This window comes from Trachemys scripta, chromosome 4 (genome assembly GCF_013100865.1).
Source record: "Trachemys scripta elegans isolate TJP31775 chromosome 4, CAS_Tse_1.0, whole genome shotgun sequence".
Taxonomy (NCBI): domain Eukaryota; kingdom Metazoa; phylum Chordata; order Testudines; family Emydidae; genus Trachemys; species Trachemys scripta.
In genome coordinates, this window is record NC_048301.1 from 110,354,821 (window position 1) to 110,375,361 (window position 20,541).

General features: G+C 45.7%; 1 protein-coding gene across 2 annotated transcripts in view; it reads right to left on the minus strand.

The window, feature by feature from the left end:
• The window catches only part of LRP5 (LDL receptor related protein 5), a 276,227-nt gene that overhangs the window by 123,797 nt on the left and 131,889 nt on the right, over positions 1-20,541 (minus strand). For both annotated transcript variants that reach the window (XM_034770363.1, XM_034770362.1), the window contains exons 6-7: positions 1,942-2,338; positions 1,243-1,414 (exon numbers count right to left, since the gene is read on the minus strand). In XM_034770363.1, the coding sequence (XP_034626254.1) occupies positions 1,243-1,414; positions 1,942-2,338 (569 nt within the window). The remainder of the gene's footprint in view (positions 1-1,242; positions 1,415-1,941; positions 2,339-20,541) is intronic.

A 20,541-nucleotide genomic window follows, 5' to 3' on the forward strand; every position in this document is an offset into this window, starting at 1 on the left:
GTTTGACATGCTTGTTCATCCAGTTTGGTTTGCAACCCTTCCCTACAAATTTTCCCCCTTCCTTGGGATGCTGGCTTCAGGCAGTTTTTGCAACGTTGACAAAGTAATTCCAGGCATCCTCCACACTGAGATCCTCGAGTTCTTCAACTGCAGAGAATGTGTCTTGTCTATCCTGTCTCAATCCTGTCTATCTGCAAGCCAAAGCCAATCAACCATGCCTCCTTAGAATCCTGCTTTTACCAATTCTCAAATGTTAAGCAATGATTCTCTGTCTGAAATGATCACTTGTAGGAGTGCTCAGCGGCCTCCTTCCTGGATGGGCTTTTCCTTACAACTGGATATATACATTACTACACCTTGAACAGAGGTGTCCAAGCGCTGGCCAAACATAAGCCTTTTCCACTGTATTTAACAGAGTGGGCTGAACGTATTGCATTATTTTTTAATAATGTTGCTTCTTGGAAAAATAATCACACAATAGTTTATCAGTTTCACGTGTTTTCACTGTTAAGGAGTCTGTCAAAAATAAACTGCATAATTATTTATATTTCAACGAGGAAGATTTTCCCTTGCTTTCAGTCCCTCCCCACTTGCTGAACTGCTATGGTCTCTGCATGGACTTCTACGTAGCCAGTCAGAAGAATGGATTTTCAAATATCATGGTACATTAGAAACAATCCCTTCTCTGTCTAACACTTTCAAGTTGGATCAAGTAAAATACACCTGGATACTACAGTCATAGGTGCTGTGAAATATGGCCCATCAAGGCCTTCCATCCACCCTGTGCCACTCAAGTGTTCAGCTAGGCACTCTGCATCTAGTACTTCAAACACAACTATTCCAACAACCAATGCCAACTCAAAAACGGTTTTTATACTCAAGCATGCTTCACTGTTTGCAAGATCCTCAAGCACACCCTCTGACTTTAAAAGCAATGAATTATGCTTATTAAACTGTGTGCACTAGTAGTAAATTCCAGTTTCTTTTCCCTTGCTTGCATGATGATACAGCACAGTGATGGTGTTTGGTACCAGGGTACTTTGCCAGTTCAGAACACAGTTCTCAAAACCAAATATGCAGTTCCTTTTTTAAAGAAAATATAAAGTGTCAATCTCTGTCACAGATATGTTTCCATATCGATGGGACAACGGACCCCCTCCAAAGTCCAAGTCTTAAACTTGCGTGAAAAGATAGTTCTTACCTTAGTTGTCTGGAAATACACAAGTTATGTTTATTACTTACTTCAATTTTGTCTGTCTTTGCATCTCCCCAGTAGAGTTTGTCTTCTTCAAGATCCAGTGCCAAGCCATTAGGCCAACCTAGAGAACTGTTCACTAGGACCCTCCTCTCTGAGCCATCCAGATAAGCACATTCGATCTTTGGATTTTCACCCCAGTCCGTCCAATACATGTAGCTGTAGGAAAAAAGCTTTAAATGCATATTGCGTATGATTACAGTATGCCTCTGCTATTAAGATTGGGGATTTGTTCCAGCTGGTGAGAAAACTCTTCCCTTTTAGTCTCAGGAGTAGTAATCAGACTAATTAACTCCCCTCGAAGTCAGGTAGTGACATTGACCTAAGGTCTGAGCATTAAAAAAACAGGTTCCTCACAATGGGCAGTGATACCCTTCTTTAGTACGGTCTATAAAACAAGGGGATAAAGGAAAGACTGACACAGTTCAACCAAACAGGCTATGCAAAGTTCTGTGATACAGAAGCTTGTGATGGCTGGTGGTTATGTAAGTGCACATCAAAGGACAGGGAGAAAGGCAATGATTTTGACACGAGACAAGGAGCACTAGCACATATGCTCTTTGGCTAATATGTCCAACATCTAATAATCTGCTATTTGTTATAGTCTCAGAGAACTGAAGATGGGGTTAACAAGCTCTTAGAAAAATCCACCACAGGAGGGGAGGGACAAAAAACAAAAAACTCACCCCATCACAGGATTTAGCACTATTGCTCTAGGTTCATCTAGATTTTCCGATATAAGGATCTTTCTGGATGTCCCATTCAACCGCGTTACTTCAATGCGATCTGTTCCTGTGTCAGTCCAGTACAGGTTCCTTGCCACCCAATCCACTGCTATGCCATCAGGATGATTAATTTCTGTGGTCACTAGGGTCTGTGCTCCAGAACCATCAAGGTAAGCCCGACGAATAGCCCGGACATCATCGTCAGTCCAGTATATGTAGCCCTCAACAGGATCATAGTCTATTGCAATCGCATGCCTGATATTGTCTATCTGCAGAATAATGTCAGTGAAGTCTGGCATGTCCAAGGAGATTCTTCGCAAATCTGTCCTTCTAGCGAGCAGCAAGACTTCCTCTGCACCTGGGAAAGAGCATTAACACTGTAATTTTGCAACTATAGAGTGCTCCTTCATCTGTCACAAGCATATTTAAACCATAATGTAGCAGTCTGATGACAGAGAAGGATTGCCACACAGAAAACAAAGGAGTACTGCGATTAAAACAATGTGAGGTGTACCTCACTTCAGGGGTGCCCAAATATTGCCCAGGTAAGGGGCACACATTAGTAACTTGCCAGTACCCCTAAGAACTACACCTAATTTGCCTCAGGTTTAAGACAAAGATACAACCCCACATGCCACAGGCTTTAGTTCCATTGAGCACCACATGATGCACTTGAGAACTCAGTGGGACACGGTTTAGGGACCCATGCTGTATGGGTGGATAGAGCGAGGAGTGGTATTGCATTGAGGCTGCTACTACCATCCCCTCCAAACCAAGCTGCATTTCTGAACCGATGCTCCATGGAGCCATCCTTGGAAGTCTGGCTCTTACATCAAATCCTATTTTCCTAAGTGTAACAGACTAACAATTTCCTGAATTAACTTTATTGAATTAGGTTAATACCTTTGGGGTCCATTGTATTAAAAATACAATTGTGTATGTGGAAGATGTGAAATTGTACGCATTTCCATGGGAAGGATAAATAGGAGAAGAGCAGGGGGTGATTAGGCCAATTCACTCAGGTTGTAACATCTTCAGAGAAACCACCCCCTTGGAAAGTTCTGCATATACTAGTTTTTGGATAAATAAAGGGGTTTTGGATAAATAATCTGGTTTTAAACTGGTTCAGGGCCTTCTTCCTGGTCCAGCAAATGGACAGGATCCCAGTTCACAGAGAGCGCTAATCCTTAGGGTAGGGTTGAAAGGATTGGGCCTGCCAGAATCCATTTTAGGGTCCGAGCTTAAGTCAAGGTGGGTATGCAGGGTTTGTGCCCTATTTCTTTGCAGTGTAGACCCAGCTCCACTGGACTCATGCTCTGGGAGTCTGCCAAAAGTATCTCACAGTTCCACAGGCCAACTTCCTTTGTCCTCTGGACAGTCAAGTTTTCCCACACTGCAACATGAATAAAGGGCTAGAGCAGTCAGATTTTGGGAAGACGCTAGTCTGGGATATGGGTGGTTGGACTCAGGTCCGCATAATGGAGTGTAGACACTGGAGCCCCAGGTTGGGACCCAGGGTTCAACAATTCTTAATGGGATTCCAAAGGAGTGTAGACATTCAAGCCCCAGGTTAACAAACCCGGAGTGTGTTACTAACCCTGGGCTTACATTGCAGTGTAGACATACTGTAAGGGGAAATACAGGTGCATTTGCCCTGAACTGTGAGACTAAGTACCAAAATAAATATGAATTTGGGTTTTTCAGACCAGCAGAATGAAATGGCTATCACCTGGAAATCACTTCATTCATTGTCAGGGAAGGAAAAGCACAAGGGGTGGAAAATGTATATATTAAACCAGGTTAATAATGAAAGAGTATTATTTCCTTTGCTAAAACACAATGAAAAAAAATCAGGAATATGTCTAGACATTTTATCATATTACACAAAATTCCCAACTGAGCCAGCCTTGTCCTATAGCTGAATGAGTGCATTACACACAGTTTTCACACACGCTACATACTACACAGGAAATGATAGAAGGAACATAAGTCTTGGGATTTCCTAATAAAAGTACAGTACATTAATGCTTTTCTTTGCTTCAGACAGCCAAATGGGAGAGCAAGTCACAACTACTGCAAGTACATCCGACTTGCCTGAAGATGATATGAATCTGACTTTTTAGGCTGCAGGACTGTGTGCGCGCAGGGGCAGGAGCAAAGTTTTATTGCTGGTGAAGAAGGAGCCGAAACAGCCACCCTGGAGACTGAACTTCTCCATTTGTTCACAGAACAGGACAGGAATGTATAGGAGCAGGGCAAACCTCCCCATGTGGCCCCAACAATTCATCTTGATCCAGAGGGACAACTTCGAGGTGAGAGACTGTCTAGTTCCTTCTAAATAACCAGTTCACTGCTTAGTTTTCTGCTGCAGATGCCAATTGTTGAGATGGTTTTCATGTCTTGACGCCTGCCAAATTGGAACTGGCCTGCAACCATCAATTCCATTTCATACAGGCCACTGAAAGACCAATAGATAGTAACCTTCAATCACTACCAGCTGGGGTTGTACTTAAAGCGGCAATCCTAGAAGTGAATCCCCTGAGCCATCCCAGTCCCTCTTGGAAAACGGTACTTCAAATCCTATTCTATACAGGTTCTTATAACATGCTCATCACCATGGTACCTGAGTGCTAATCCTCACAGCTATTCTCTAAGACACAGTTTTACCCTGACATGTGAGGCCAGAACATAAGAAACATGCAATCATTCAAAGGGTATCTGTCACACGTCAAACCAAATGCACAGCCAACTCAGAGGTCTAGCTGCACTGTCACTTGCTTTTGAGTTTGGTAATCAGAATTTGGTACCTGAATGCCCTAGCGAATAAGGTATAAAAGCACTGAGGAGAAAATGCAGTCAAGACTGGGGGTGGATAAAGTGATTTGGGGGGCAGGGGAAGGAAGGAGATAGGGAATATCTCCTCTGACCTCTAAACAACCTCAGAGTTTCGTTGAGGCTCTGAAGGGAGGCCTGGGTTGAAAGAAGGCTTTAATGATTGCGAGCACAATGAAGTGGGGGGAAATAGTAAGCTCAACTGTGGAGAGCTTCTCCTTCCCACCCCAAGACAGACAGACATTTGCCATTAGATTTCCTGAAGACTGATTTTGTTGGCTCCAAAGGCAAGCAAAGCAGAATACAAATATTTCATTGTAACACATGGTAGAATTCTAGCTTCTCAAGTTTTAAGCTTGTGGTAACTTATTAGGATACATTAAAAGGGGTCACTTTTTGGCCAGACCAGGGGAAGAGCAGTTCTAGGTGACGTGTCACCTTAAGAAAAGAACGGTTACTTACCTTCTGTAACTGTTGTTCTTCGAGATGTGTTGTTCACGTCCATTACACATTAGGTGTACGCGCGCCGCGTGCACGGACGTCGGAAACTTTTTCCCTTAGCGGCTCCCGTCGGGCCGGCAGGGCCCCCTCCTTCCCGCCAGAGCGGCGCCCCGCTCCAGGGTATATATATCCCTGCCGACCCGACCCCTCCGGTTCCTTCTTGCCGGAGACTCCGACAGAGGGGAAGGAGGGTGGGAAGTGTAATGGACGTGAACAACACATCTCGAAGAACAACAGTTACAGAAGGTAAGTAACCGTTCTTTCTTCTTCGAGTGATTGTTCACGTCCATTACACATTAGGTGATTCCCAAGCTTACCACTGGAGGTGGGTAGGAGTCAAGGTACAACTGACTGTAGCACAGCCCGGCCGACCATCGCGTCCTCTCTGGTCTGATGATGGATCGCGTAGTGGGCTGTGAACGTATGCACGGACGACCAGGTGGCCGCCTTACAGATCTCCTGGATAGGGACCTGCGCCAAGAAGGCCGTTGAGGACGCTTGGGCCCTAGTCGAGTGGGCCCGGATCTCTGGGATCGGAACATTGGCAAGCTCATAACAGGTGCGTATACAATGCACAATCCATGCCGACAAGCGCTGTGTCGAGATAGGCAAGCCTTTCATACGTTCCGCAATAGCAATGAACAGCTGAGGTGTTCTGCGGAACGACCTGGTCCGCTCCAGGTAGAATGCCAACGCCCTTCGAACATCCAGGGTATGTAGGCTGCGGTGGCGAGGGTCCGTATGGGGTTTTGGAAAGAATACCGGTAGGCAAATGTCCTGCCCCATGTGAAACTGCGATACCACTTTTGGAAGGAATTTGGGGTGCGGCCTCAGTTGCACCTTATCCTTATGGAACACCGTATAGGGTGGTTCCGAAGTGAGGGCCCTCAATTCCGATACCCTTCTGGCCGACGTGATGGCCACGAGAAACGCTACCTTCCACGAGAGGTGCGTGAGGGAGCAAGAGGCTAGGGGCTCAAAGGGGGGACCCATGAGTCTTGTTAGGACTAGGTTCAGATTCCACGCCGGGACAGGCGGGCGCGAGTAGGGAAACACCCTGTCCAGCCCCTTGAGGAATCGGGTCACTGTGGGGTTGGAGAACACCGACACTCCCAACTCTCCTGGATGGAAAGCCGAAATAGCGACTAAATGCACTCTAATCGAGGCGGGCGCAAGGCCTTGATTCTTGAGGTGCAGTAGGTAGTCCAAGATTAATGGAACTGAGGCTTGTAAAGGTCGTATGCGTAGAGGTTCGCACCAGTGGGAGAACCTCTTCCATTTTGCCAGGTAGGTCGCTCTTGTAGAGGGCTTTCTACTATTAAGGAGGATTTGCTGAACCCGGTGAGAGCACCTGTGTTCTGCATCGTTCAGCCAGAGAGATACCATGCCGTGAGATGTAGCGAAGACAGGTTCGAGTGGAGTAGGCGACCTTTGTCTTGTGTGACTAGGTCGCGATGGAGGGGGAGGGTGATTGGATCGGCTATGGACAGTTCCAGCAGGGACGTGAACCAATGCTGGCGTGGCCAGGCCGGGGCGATAAGTATGATCGTCGCCCTGTCCCTGCGGGTCTTGAGGAGAACCTTGTGTATGAGTGGAAATGGAGGGAAGGCATATCTCAGGCTCCCTCCCCATGGGATCGTGAAGGCATCTGCTAATGATCCCGGGCTGAGGTTCTGGAATGAGCAGAACTGAGGGCATTGGCTGTTGTCCCGGGTGGCGAATAGATCCACCCGGGGAAAGCCCCACCTCTGGAAGATCGAATGCAGGACGTCTCGCCTCAACGTCCATTCGTGCATTCGGTAGGATCGGCTGAGGCGGTCCGCTAAGCCGTTTTGAATCCCCGGAAGATACGTCGCGATGAGGTGTATCGCATGGGCTATACAGAAGTCCCATAATTGGAGTGCCTCGCGACAGAGGGGAGAAGACCGGGACCCGCCCTGCTTGTTTATATAGAACATGGCGGTAGTGTTGTCCGTCGGGACTGCCACGCTGTGACCTTTTATGGTGGCGCGGAAGGTCTGACAGGCAAGGCGAACCGCTCTTAGCTCCTTCAGATTGATGTGAAGCAGCCTGTCTTCTCTGGACCACAGCCCTTGTGTCCGCAGTTACCCCAGGTGCGCTCCCCAACCCAGGTCCGATGCATCTGTTACCAACGTCAGAGTGGGCTGTGGGGCAGCGAAGGGGATCCCTTCGCATACCTGTTGGTGATCGAGCCACCAGCGGAGCAAGCTCAGCACCTGGTTTGGGATCGTTACTACTTGATCCAATGGGTCTCTGTTGGGGCGGTGTGTGTGGGCGAACCACAACTGTAATGGCCGGAGCCTTAGGCGAGCATGTCTGACCACGTGTGTGCAAGCTGCCATATGCCCCAGAAGCTGCATGCAACACCTTGCCGTTGTCGTGGGGAATTATTGGACTGAGCTGACGGCTCTCTGAATTGACATGAACCGTTCCTCTGGTAGGCTTGCCTGTGCGGCTACCGAGTCCAGGGTCGCACCTATGAAGTCCAGTCTCTGTGTGGGGACTAACATGGACTTGGGCACATTGACCCGGAGGCCGAGCTTGTCGAACGTCTGCAAGGCTAGCGTCACGTGAGATCGGACCTCGGCCTCCGACCTGCCCGCGAGAAGCCAATCGTCCAAGTACGGGAACACACGCATCCTTCTTTTTCGAAGGAAGGCTGCTACCACGGACATGCACTTCGTAAACACTCGTGGTGCTGATGCCAGGCCGAAGGGCAGGACCGTAAATTGGAAATGGCGCTGGTTGACAACGAAGCGCAGAAACCGCCTGTGGGCCGGATTGATTGAGATGTGAAAAAAGGCATCTTTCATATCGAGGGCAGCGTACCAATCCCCCGGATCCAGGGATGGGATAATAGTTCCAAGGGAGACCATACGGAAGCGCGCCTTGATCAGAAACTTGTTTAGATCGCGCAGGTCCAAAATAGGACGGAGGCCCCCTTTCGCCTTGGGGATCAGGAAGTATCTGGAGTAGAATCCTTTTCCCCTTAGGTCTGGTGGGACCTCTTCTACTGCTCCTGCAGCGAGAAGGGTCTGTACCTCCTGTATGAGGAGTTGCTCGTGAGAAGGGTCCCTGAAGAGGGACGGGGAAGGGGGATGGCAGGGAGGGGACGAGGAAAACTGGAGGGTATAGCCCGCCTTCACTGTGCACAGGACCCAGCGGTCCGATGTTATGCGCAACCAGGCCCGGTAGAAATGGGACAGGCGGTCCTTGAAACCCAGAGGAGGATCCGGTATAGAAAGTGGTACGCTGTCCTCGGGCGTAGCTTCAAAAGCCTGGTTTATTCCCTGGCTGCGGCTTGCCCTGGCCGTGACTCTGGCCTTGGTTAGGCGTATTGTTACGTCTCCGCCTGTTATCCCTGCCTCGACAGCGGTAAGGCTCGTGCCAGGGGCGAGGGTGGTATTGCCTCTGCGGCGGCTGGGGTTTAAAGGGCTTACGCTGCGTTACCGGTGTGTGCATACCCAACGACTTAAGGGTCGCACGCGAGTCCTTAAGGCTATGTAGCCTGGTGTCCGTTTGGTCGGAGAACAAGCCCGAACCTTCAAACGGGAGGTCCTGCAGTGTGGTTTGCACCTCTGGTGGAAGACCTGAAGCCTGTAACCACGCCGAACGCCTCATCACGACTCCTGATGCGATTGTTCTAGCCGCAGCATCGGCTGAGTCGAGGGAGGCCTGCAATGAGGTCTTGGCCACCGCCATCCCCTCGTCCACCAGGGCCGTGAATTCCTGATGCGCGTCAGGTGGGAGGGAGTCCTTAAACTTGGCGACTGATGCCCAAGAGTTAAAATTGTGCCTGTTCAGAATCGCCTGCTGATTCGCAATCCTCAATTGAAGGCCCCCAGAGGAATAGACTTTCCTCCCGAACAAGTCCAGTCGCTTAGCTTCCTTGCCCTTGGGGGCCGGAGCTTGCTGGCCATGACGCTCTCTCTCGTTGACCGCCGAGACCACCAGCGAACAAGGGGACGGGTGTAAAAAGAGGAAGTCGAACCCTCTAGATGGGGCGAAGTATTTCCTCTCCACGCCTCTTGCAGTCGGTGCACTGGAGGCCGGCGTTTGCCACACCGTCTTATAGTTGGACTGTACTGTCCGTATGATGGGGAGAGCGACTCTGGAGGGGCCCTCTGGGCTCAGGATATCGACCATGGTCTTCCTGTTCTACGGTCTCTTCCGCTTGCAAGCCCAGATTGAGGGCTACCCTGCGAAGCAGGTCTTGGTGTGCCCAATGGTCAATCGGGGGAGGGCCGGACACCATGGTGCCCGCTACTGCCTCATCTGGCGAGGAAGAAGAGGTCGGGGCCTTCTGCCCATCCTCATTGTCCTGCAACCCGGCATCGACCAGTTGCTCCTCTGGGGCCTGACCCACAGTATGGGACTGGGACGGTACCGTACTCGGTGCCGAGTCCACTCCTTCCCGCTCCGGTGGTCTAGAGACCGTTGCCTCCTTATGTGATGGCGGGCGGTGCCGCGGGGAGCGGGATCAGTATGCCGGTGGCCCGGATCTCGAGGCCCTCGATGGGGGCCCTTGCTGGTGGTAGGCCCAGGGTGTCCAGAATGGCCATTGGCTCGGCTGGCCCCACTGAGAATGGCCATAGTCCTTGCTGGCCTGCGACCTATGGCCATAACCACCGTACCGGTCCGAGTCAGTCCCGGAGACCACGGACGGTGACCTGGAAGGCCATGGCGGAGCCGTAGGATGGTGCCGGTCTGGGTTTGGGGAGTAGCGCCTCCGCGACCAGGATCTGGAATAGCGTCTCGTCGATCTGGACCTGGAACGGTACCGGCGGTCGCGGGACCGGGAACGGCTACGGCTGGTCGGTCTCGGGTAACGTACCGCCGACACTTCGCGGTGCCGACTCGTGCTGGGTTGCTGAGTCGGTGCCGACCGCTTGTTGAAGCCCGACTGCTGCGGTGCTTCCTGTGCTGAGGGTAACCGGGAGTCCGCCGAGGCGGAGCTCGACCGGGACCGGTTCCCGAAACGGTGCCGAGACGGCGACCTTTATGGGCGCACCATCGCCGGCTTGCCTCTGCGTGGCAGCTTTGGCGGAGCGTCCTCAGCGCGTATAGGGGCCTCGACGGACAATGCAATGAGGTCCTTAGCTGCCTCAAACGTGTCCGGAGTGGAGGGCTGTTCCAAGAGCTCCTCCAGGCCTTCATCCTCACTCGACGCGCCCATCCCGGGGCTCGACGGCCCTTTCGGCGCCGGAGCCACTACCGGGGTCTGTGCTGGGGCCGTACAGGCCTTAGGGGCACTCGAGGTTTTCGCCGGTGCTGCCCTTTTATGCGGGGAGCGTCCTCGGGCCTTAGGTTGGCCCTTCACTTTCGCCGGCGAAGACGACCGGCATCATACCTGTCCCCGCTGGGTCGGTGCCGTGGGCTTCGGTTGACCCACCGGCGCCGGTTCCCGCATCGATGCCGGCACGCTTCGCACGGAGGCAGACGGTGCCGTCGAAGTGGAGGGCTGTAATGCCGTCTCCATGAGCAGCTGCTTAAGGCGAAAGTCTCTTTCTTTCTTAGTCCTAGGCTTGAAGGCCTTGCAGATCTTGCAGCGCTCTTTTTGGTGAGCCTCCCCCAGGCAGCGGAGACACGAGGCGTGGGGGTCGCTCAATGGCATAGGCTTGCGGCACGTGGCACAAGCTTTAAAGCCTTGGGCGTGCGGCATGCCCCGCCGCCCAGGGCCGGTGCCGGGGTTGAACAAACAACCACGGCAGGAACTTTAAGTACCCTAATGAGCTGTTAACTACTGGCTCAACACTACTACAAACTAACTGATAACTGCTAATAACACTAATGACTATTGCTAAGGGACACTCTCAGACGAGAGACAGAGTTGTTCCAACGCCGCCACGGACGGTAAGAAGGAACTGGAGGGGTCGGGTCGGCAGGGATATATATACCCTGGAGCGGGGCGCCGCTCTGGCGGGAAGGAGGGGGCCCTGCCGGCCCGATGGGAGCCGCTAAGGGAAAAAGTTTCCGACGTCCGTGCACGCGGCGCGCGTACACCTAATGTGTAATGGACATGAACAATCACTCGAAGAACCACCACTTTTTTCCACTGGACATGGCAAGGAGAAACAGGGTTTTTAAGTTTTCCTTCTCTAAAGAAACAATACGTTCTTGTGATGATTAAAAGGGACTGCTGGTGCTGGACACAGTATTCGTTCTTAAATACTTTACCAATCTCCTGGAAAGAGATACCCTTTGCTAAAATAAACACTGAAATATCCTAAAGGTTATTTGATATTATAAATCATGCTTAAAATGGTGGACCACTTGATCAGCAAACCTGTACAAATACAGACCAGCAGCGGATGGAAGTCGAAACTAACTGGTCAAATTAACTGTCTATACATCCTGTACAACTGTTCCTCTTAGCCAGTACTATATATAATGACAAGTTACCTTATGAACATTAACCCCGTATGAGGGCAATGAACATTCATAAAAGGTGCAGTTGTCAAGTATTTCATGGCAATCTTTATACTCCGATATGCAAAGGCATCCAGATTTTAAGTGTTGTTTTAAAAATAAAAGCTTCTATTTTAATAATGGCATCACAAAAAAAAGTCCAAAGTTTGTGATTTTGTTCTCCAATGTCTCAAGGATTACCCAATAAACACCAGTCTTGGAGCTATGCTGACATCTCTGATGTTGGATTAGAAAATAGGTCAACGGTCTTGTTAATTTGAGAAATATGAAAGATTGCCATGTTAAACAGAAATGGAAAAACATCAAAATTGTAAATGAGCCTTATTTACAACGGCAATGGAGAGCAATACTTAAGCGCTTCATGGTTTCTTTTCAAGTCCATATTTTTACATTTCCTGTAACATTTTTGGTTTTATTTTTGTTTATTATTTGTATTACAATAGCACCTACAGGTCCCAACTGAGATCAGGCCCCCACTGTGCTAGGTGCTGTACAAACAGGTGGTAAAAGACAGTCCTCTGCCTCAAAGAGCTTACAATCTAAATGGATGAGACAAAGGTGGGAGGGGAAAGAGAAATGCACAAAGATGAAACAATTGTCCCAAGATATCTCAGTCTGACAACGGCAGAGTAGGCTATAGAACTCAGGTCTCCCAAGTCCCATACAAAAATTCCAAAACATTCCCCCCCCACCCCGTTTCCCTTACTATCCATATTCCCTACAGGTGCTATTTTCGAAATGGAGCCCCCAATCAGTGAGAAATTAAAAACAAGACAGAGAACGGCCCTAAGGCCCACTGTAAAGAAAGTTTGCACCCTGATAGCCAACAAATAAAAGGGTATTAGCACAAAAGACAGCACCCTGTGACACAGGGCAGCAAGCTGTAATAGTGGAGAGCAGAGTGCATGCTTCAATAGCAGAGGCATATAGCTTTGTTTATGTTAGGGTCTAAATCAAGGCACATTTAATTACTTGCTACAAAGTATTGATTTGAAATTTTGACTTGTGGGGAATCAAAAGTAAATACTACATTAAATGTAAGTTGAGTTTTTAAACCTGATTTTTACTTAACAGTTAGCCTTACAAAATACTAGAATAAATCTGTTTGATTATAATACTGAAATATTACATTTTTATTAAAAAAATTCTCAATTCCACTGCTTCAAAAACCAATAGAGGTTTTTGCCGCAAACATCAGCTGCTCTGTCACACAAAGCCCTTACAAATTCATATCAGAGTCTCTCCATTCCACTTTTAATTACATTAATGTGTCCATAATCAACCTGATCTGCTTAAATAATATTGAAGCATATTTAATGGAAAGCAGAAGGGCACTGAATATGCATTTGATAACTGGTCATGTAGTAGAGAGGGATATTATATGCATTTCTAAGATACCCAGAGACTGCAATATTGGACATCATTGTACACAGATATAAACAGACTAGTCTAATCTGGTAGTGTAGCCTCTTCACAGAATTGATTGCATTTTCCCATTAATTCTCTTCTGTTTTTCTCTCTCCACAGTGAACTGGATCAAGGTTGAATGGGCTTGACAGGAATTTCTGGGAGAAGTTCTCTGGCCAGCATTATGCAGGAGGTCAGGCTAGGGCCAGGTCTATCCAACAGACCTAAAATCCACCCCCCTGAGTGACACAGTTAAACCGACCTAACCCCCCATGTAGACAGAATTATGTTGACGGGAGAGTTTCTCCTGTAGACATAGCTACTTCCTTTTGGGGAGGTGAATTAACTATACTGATACGAGCAGCTCTCCTGTCAGCGTATTGGCATCTTCACTAAAGCGTTACTGGTGAAGCTGTGTCACTGTAGTGCTGTACATGAAAACAACCACTAGGTGAGCACAATGGTCTCCTTCTGGCCTTAAAATCTATAAACAACACCAAAGCAGTCTTCAGCTCCCCAAGGCAGTGAGGACTCAGTTATTCTCCCAGTCCCAGTTACAGGTTCTTGCCCAGTCTATCCTTTCTCTCACACACATATAGATGCAGTAATGGCTGCATTAACTCTGATTGGATGGGACAGTATTCAGACAGCCACTGCACCTTCGTCGCCACCAGCTGCATGGCAACTCCAACATGATCGCATGCTTCCAAGAAGGAAAAGGGTCCCTTTCACACTCAACTGCCCGGGCTGTACTATTTATTAAAGTCTCAAGATGCTCCACACCAGTTCTGCCACAGGTGGTATTCAGAGAAGGCACGTGAGAAAATAAAAAATTTGGACATTAGAACTTGGACATTAGAACAGTCATGTTCATTACAGTCATGAACATAAGAATATAAGAATGGCCCTACTGGGTCAGACCAAAGGTCCATTTAACACAGTATCCTGTCTTCCAACAGTGGCCAGTGCCAGGTGCCCCAGAGGAAATGAACAGAACAGGTAATCATCAAGTGATCCATCCCGTGTCACTCATTCCCAGCTTCTGGCAAACAGACCCTAAGGACATCATTCCTGTCCATCCTGACTAATAGCCATTGATGGACCTATCCTCCATTAATTTATCTAGTTCTTTTTTGAACCCTGTTATGGTCTTGGCCTTCACAACATCCTCTGGCAAGGAGTTCCACAGGTTGACTGTGTGTTGTGTGAAGAAATACTTCCTTTTATTTGTTTTAAAACTACTGCCTATTAATTTCATTTGGTGACCCCTAGGTTCTTGTGTTATGAGAAGTAGTAAACAACACTTCTTTATCTATTTTCTCTACACCAGTCATGATTTTATAGACCTCAATCATATCTCCCCTTAGCCGTCTCTTTTCTAAGCTGAAAAGTCCCAGTCTTATTAATCTCTTCTCATACGGAAGCCATTCCATACCCCTAATCATTTTTGTTGCCCTTTTCTGAACCTTTTCCAATATATCTTTTTTGAGATTGGGCGACCACATCTGCAGACAGTATTCAAGATGTGGGTGTACCATGGATTTATTTAGAGGCAACAAGATATTTTCTTTCCTATTATCTAACCCTTTCTTAATGATTCCCAGCATTCTGTTCACTTTTTTCACTGACGCTGCACGTTGAGTGCATGTTTTCAGAGAACTATCGACAATGACTCCAAGATCTCTTTCTTGAGTGGTAACAGCTAACTTAGACCACATCATTTTATATGTATCGTTGGGATTATGCTTTCCAATGTGCATTACTTTGCATTTATCAACATTAAATTTCATCTTGTTGCCCAGTCACCCAGTTTTGAGAGATCCTTTTGTAGCTCTTCGCAGTCTGCCTAGGTCTTAGCTATCTTTAGTAATTTTGTATCATCTGCAAATTTTGCCACCTCACTGTTTACCCCTTTTTCCAGATCATTTATGAATATGTTGAATAGGACTGTGCCCAGTACAGACCCCTGGGGGACACCACTATTTACCTCTCTCCATTCTGAAAACTGACCATTTATTCCTACCCTTTGTTTCCTATCTTTTAACCAGTTACCAACAATCCATGAGAGCACCTTCCCTCTTAACCCATGGCAGCTTACTTTGTATAAGAGCCTTTGGTGAGGGATCTTGTCAAAGGCTTCCTGAAAATTTAAGTACACTATATCCACTGGATCCCCTTGGTACACATGCTTGTTGACCCCTTCAAAGAATTCTAGTAGATTGGCGGGGCGTGATTTCCTTTTACTAAAACCATGTTGACTCTTCCTCAACAAATTATGTTCATCTATAAGTCTGACAATATTGTTCTTTATTATAGTTTCAACCAGTTTACCCAGTACTGAAGTCAGGCTTACAGGCCTGTAATTGCCGGGATCACCTCTGGAGTACTTCTAAAAAAATTGCTGTCACATTAGCTATCCTCCAGTCATTTGTTACAAAAGCGGATTTAAATGATAGGTTACAGACTACAGTTAGTAGTTCTACAAATTCACATTTGAGTTCCTTCAGAATTCTTGGGTGAATATCATCTGGTCCTGGTGACTTATTGCTGTTTAATTTATCAATTTGTTACAAAACCTCCTCTAATGATACCTCAATCTGGGACAGTTCCTCAGATCTGTTGCCTAAAAAGAATGGCTCAGGTTTGGGAATCTCCCTCACATCCTCAGCCGTGAAGACTGATGCAAAGAATTCATTTAGTTTCTCCGCAATGGTCTTATTGTCCTTGAGAGCTCCTTTAGCATCTCGATCATCCAGTAGCCCCACTGGCTCTTTAGCAGGCTTCCTGCTTCTGATGTACGTAAAAAAATATTTGCTATTACTTTTTGAGTCTTTGGCTAGCTGTTCTTCAAATTCTTTTTTGGCCTTCCTAATTATATTTTTACACTTCATTTGCCAGAGTTTATGCTCCTTTCTATTCTCCTCATTAGGATTTTATTTCCATTTTTTAAAGGATGCCTTTTTGCCTCTCACTGCTTCTTTTACTTTGTTGTTTAGCCTGGGCAGCTCTTTTTTGGTTCTCTTACTATGTTTGTTTAATTTGGGGTATACATTTAGGTTGAGCCTCTATTATGGTGTCTTTAAAAAGTTTCCACGCAACTTGCAGAGATTTCACTTTTGGCACTGTACTCTTTAATTTCTGTTTAACTAGCCTCCTCATTTTTGTGTAGTTCCCATTTCCTTTAGCACTGGACTATTTTCTCGTTTACCTAACACTCCACAAAGAAACCCTCCTTATCTGATGCAGTACAGTCAAAGCACAACAGTGGCTGATGCTAATACATGCTAGAATTCTGATGCACTTCAATTTTCTCAGCCTTAGGGTAATGAGAACTAGGTGTCATTATTGAAGTGAACTGCTAGGCCTATATATGTTGGCTGTTTGACAATCCATGCTGCTGTGCTACATCTGTTCTTAATGAAGATACATTGCTCTGTAACCATCCTCCTAACAGCCATGTATCTAGGTCCTTAGACAACAGAGGCATGTGGATGAAGGCAGTGCAGCATGTGCCACTAAAGTTTCTCAATAAGTTATCTACACCGACTGAAAGCTGGTAAAGAATAATCGTTCTTGGCCAGACATTCAGTACTAAGATAGTTACAAAATCTGTGCATACACTGAACATCCTCTGTGAAAAGCTTAGTAATTGCTATTATGCATGTATTTTGTTTTAATAATAATTTCTGCTAGAAAGAACAGGCAGGAGAGAGGCGTAGCCTAGAGCTTGAAGCACAGGATTAGGAGTAGCAGACTAATCTTAGTCCTGACCCTGGTTACCTCTGTGACCTCATAGACTATAGACTTTAAGGTCAGAAGGGACCAATATGATCATCTAGTCTGACCTCCCGCATGATGCAGGCCACAAAAGCTGACCCACCCCCTTTCTCTTGACTCAGCTGTTGAAGTCCCCAAATCCTGTGATTTAAGGACTTCAAGTCGCAGAGAATCCTCCAGCTAGCGACCCCCGCCCCATGCTGCAGAGGAAGGCGGAAAACCTCCAGGTCCTCTGCCAATCTACCCTGGGGCAAATTACACCACCTCTTTTCCTCGGTAGTCTTTTCTGTAAAATGGGAGCCTATCCCTTTTACAGAGGCACTTTCAGCATTAATCTCAGAAGAGTGCTTTGAAAATACAAAACACTAAATAAATTTTATAGTATAACATCTCTATTGCTGAATGTGTATTACTAGACATTCTAGAACCTGTCTACACTACTAGAAACAGTCTAAATACATTCAAATGTTACAGCATTTAATCAAATGAATCTTTAAAACCACCATCAAATTAATCACTTTCATAACCATACAAGTAAGAAACCCTTAATAGGATTATCAGCCACTGTAACATGAATGTGTTCAGCATCACACAAACAAAAGCTTTCACATACAAAATGGAAACAACTCAAATATGAGGCTGAAATACAGGCTTAAAGTCGAACACAGCAAGTGAAACCATGGTGTAATGCTATATAAAAAGATCTCTATCAACCAGAGCCCACAGGGAAAAAAGGAAGGAATGTATGCATACCACCACACACATTTGGTATAGACATTTTACAATGCAAAATCATGTAGGATAACTTTTTTACATTAGAAAAACTGGGATCCCTTTGAAATTTCCACTTTGAAGGAATCTGTAATGCCCTAAGTTCAAATTTCTGTTTTATTTTTCCAACTGGTATAACTTTAAGCTGTTTATTATTCTTGAGTATCTCTTTTGCTTCCCGCTCCCTGAAGCTTTCTGCAGAAACTTCTGTGCAACTTTTGAGTAAATCTAACATCCATACAAGCCCATGAATTTTAATGGTTTGCATATAGAGGCAAATGCTAACTATACTGGAATTAAAAAAAACCAACACACAGCTCTGGTCATTTATTCTCGTTCCCCAAACACTATATTCTCTCTTTGTAGTTAACAAGAAGTCATGCAGAAACAGACCAGAGGGATCTTTTTTGTTTTATGGATGGAGTTCCACTTCCTCCACTCCTTTAATCCATTAATTTTAAAATTTAACACCCATACTAGGTATAGTGTTTGCTCGGATTTTTTTTCTTTTGTGCTTCTGTTATTATTAAAAATTCATGCTTCAATGCTGAAAATGGCAGCTGCATTCTATCTACAAAATTAATTCCAATCAGAGCCGACAGCAGCGAAGTAGCCCATCTCACCAGCTCGACAAGAGCCTTTTTTATTCTCCCCTTGGCCCACTTCACATTTGACAAGTGACAAGACATCTATAATACAGTAACAAATGCTCCAATTTATTACCCAACCTAAACAAATGTAGACTGCAGTGGTTGCTTTTGCTAATCCATGCCAGAAAACACCATGCTATTCCTTTCCCATTTGTCTGTCTGCTAATCAGGATAGAACAATGCTCCATTGTGGGTCTCTTTTCCCCTAAAATTTTCTTCTCCCTTCCCCTCCAATCTAGTCACTAGGAACTTCTTTTACAACCATGACTTTGCTAGGCAAAACAGATAACTTGTAAATAGGAAAAACCTTAGTTCTGCATTGACATACAAGAAAGTGACATTTTAAAAATAGTTCATTACAAATACTTAGGTTGTCAGCAAATCTTTTACTAGCCATCCAAGTACAGACACCCCGTCACCCCAGATAAACCAACCAGACTTCAAGAAACCACACACAGATGAGCAAAGGATCTTGTTAGTTCCAGTAACACAATGAATTACCTGGCAAAGTTTCAAAGCATGATGCAGGAGAGAACAAACTTTGTTATTCTGTGTAGATCATGATAAATGTGAAAAAAAAAAAAAAAAAGTTGCCGTGCTATTTAATAATCTTGCTTATATTCAAAACAATGACAACATTCAGCACAATGAAGTTCAGCATTAGCTGCTCTTAACAGTCCAACTGCAGGAAGAGAGAAGTAAGACAGGGATTATGATAGGAGGTTTCATTTTGGTGTTATGATCTATGTGTAGGGCCCCAGTATTGTTGTTCTTAGACTTTTCCACCTAATTGAAAAATGTTTGAGAAACTGAATCAAGCTGTGCTAATAGCTAGGGTCTACATAAAAGGATTTTTTTTTTTTTTAAACATAAGAGAAAGTCTGCCATGGTGTTTACCAGTAGCTCTACATATCCCTGTACAGAAGATTTGATTTATCTTCAATCTCTGGGTGAACAGAACACTGATTTACTAAATGAAGGTGGCTGATTTGGGCTGGGGACACTCACTGCAGGAGAACTTCCTCTTAGACAACTGGTGGAGCAATAAGAGCACAGAAGACAGGAGATACACTTGCCTGGTTTATCTGACTGAGGAAGAGAGCTGCAGGGGAAAAGTAGTGCATAAAAATTAACAAAAAGTGAGTCCTAAGTGCCCTCATTTGGCCTAGACAGGGGTAATCCTGTCTCCTGGATTATAATAGCTTTCCCTTGGTATGAGGGAAGCAGCTTTCTGTCATCTGAGTAAGTCATTCCATGTTGGTGACTTCATCAGATGTAACGTTTGTTGGATACCTTGTTTGTTTTTCTAATGAGTATGTGCCATAACTGTTTCTGAAATGGAATTTGCAGGTTCAGGGAAAATAGCTACCCTAGATGTCTGTTAATGAAGTAGTAAAAGTAATAGTGGACAAGGTTATTCATGTATAACATGCAAACGGAGCAGTTAATGAGCCATGTTTGTGCTCTGTATGTCCTCCTCTTGCCATAAGTGTTAATTTTCCCTGTGCCTACCTACATGTGATTTAGCTATGATCTTTATCGCTATGATCTTTAAATCATTTAATAAAATAAATGGGATACATCTTGTCTTCTTCCATTTTTAGTAATGGACAGAGGCAAAAACCAGAAGACTGTCCAATCATTAATTGGAGGTCTTGAGAATATTCATTAAAACTCATACTAACTAGTATTAATATACCAATCAATTAATATCAGACATAGTGATTAGCACAATGTTCATGGCCACAACCATTAACACGTAATTAATCATAACCAAGAGCAATAATACTTTGCACTTCTACAGCACCTTTCATCCAAAGATCTCACAGCACTTAACAAGTAAATTTCAACTCCCTCTGAGTTTGGCTGGTCAATATTACCTCCGCTTTAAAAATGTGGAAACTGACTCAGAGAGATTAAGTGATATACTTGAGGTGACACATCTGGATATATAATTCAAGAGTCCCATCTACAAGTTTTCACTAACCAGGAAAAAACATCCCTTCTTAAAGAATTTTAATGACAGTCCTGAACAAATCACGGCAAGAAATCTCCAAAGAAACTTGGGCACCAGAAATGGGGTATGCTCCTTGTCAAGGAAACAGCAAAATCTAAAGATCACCTTCAAGTTCTGCACAGAGATGAAAATTCCCCATCCTTTCCCCATCCTATT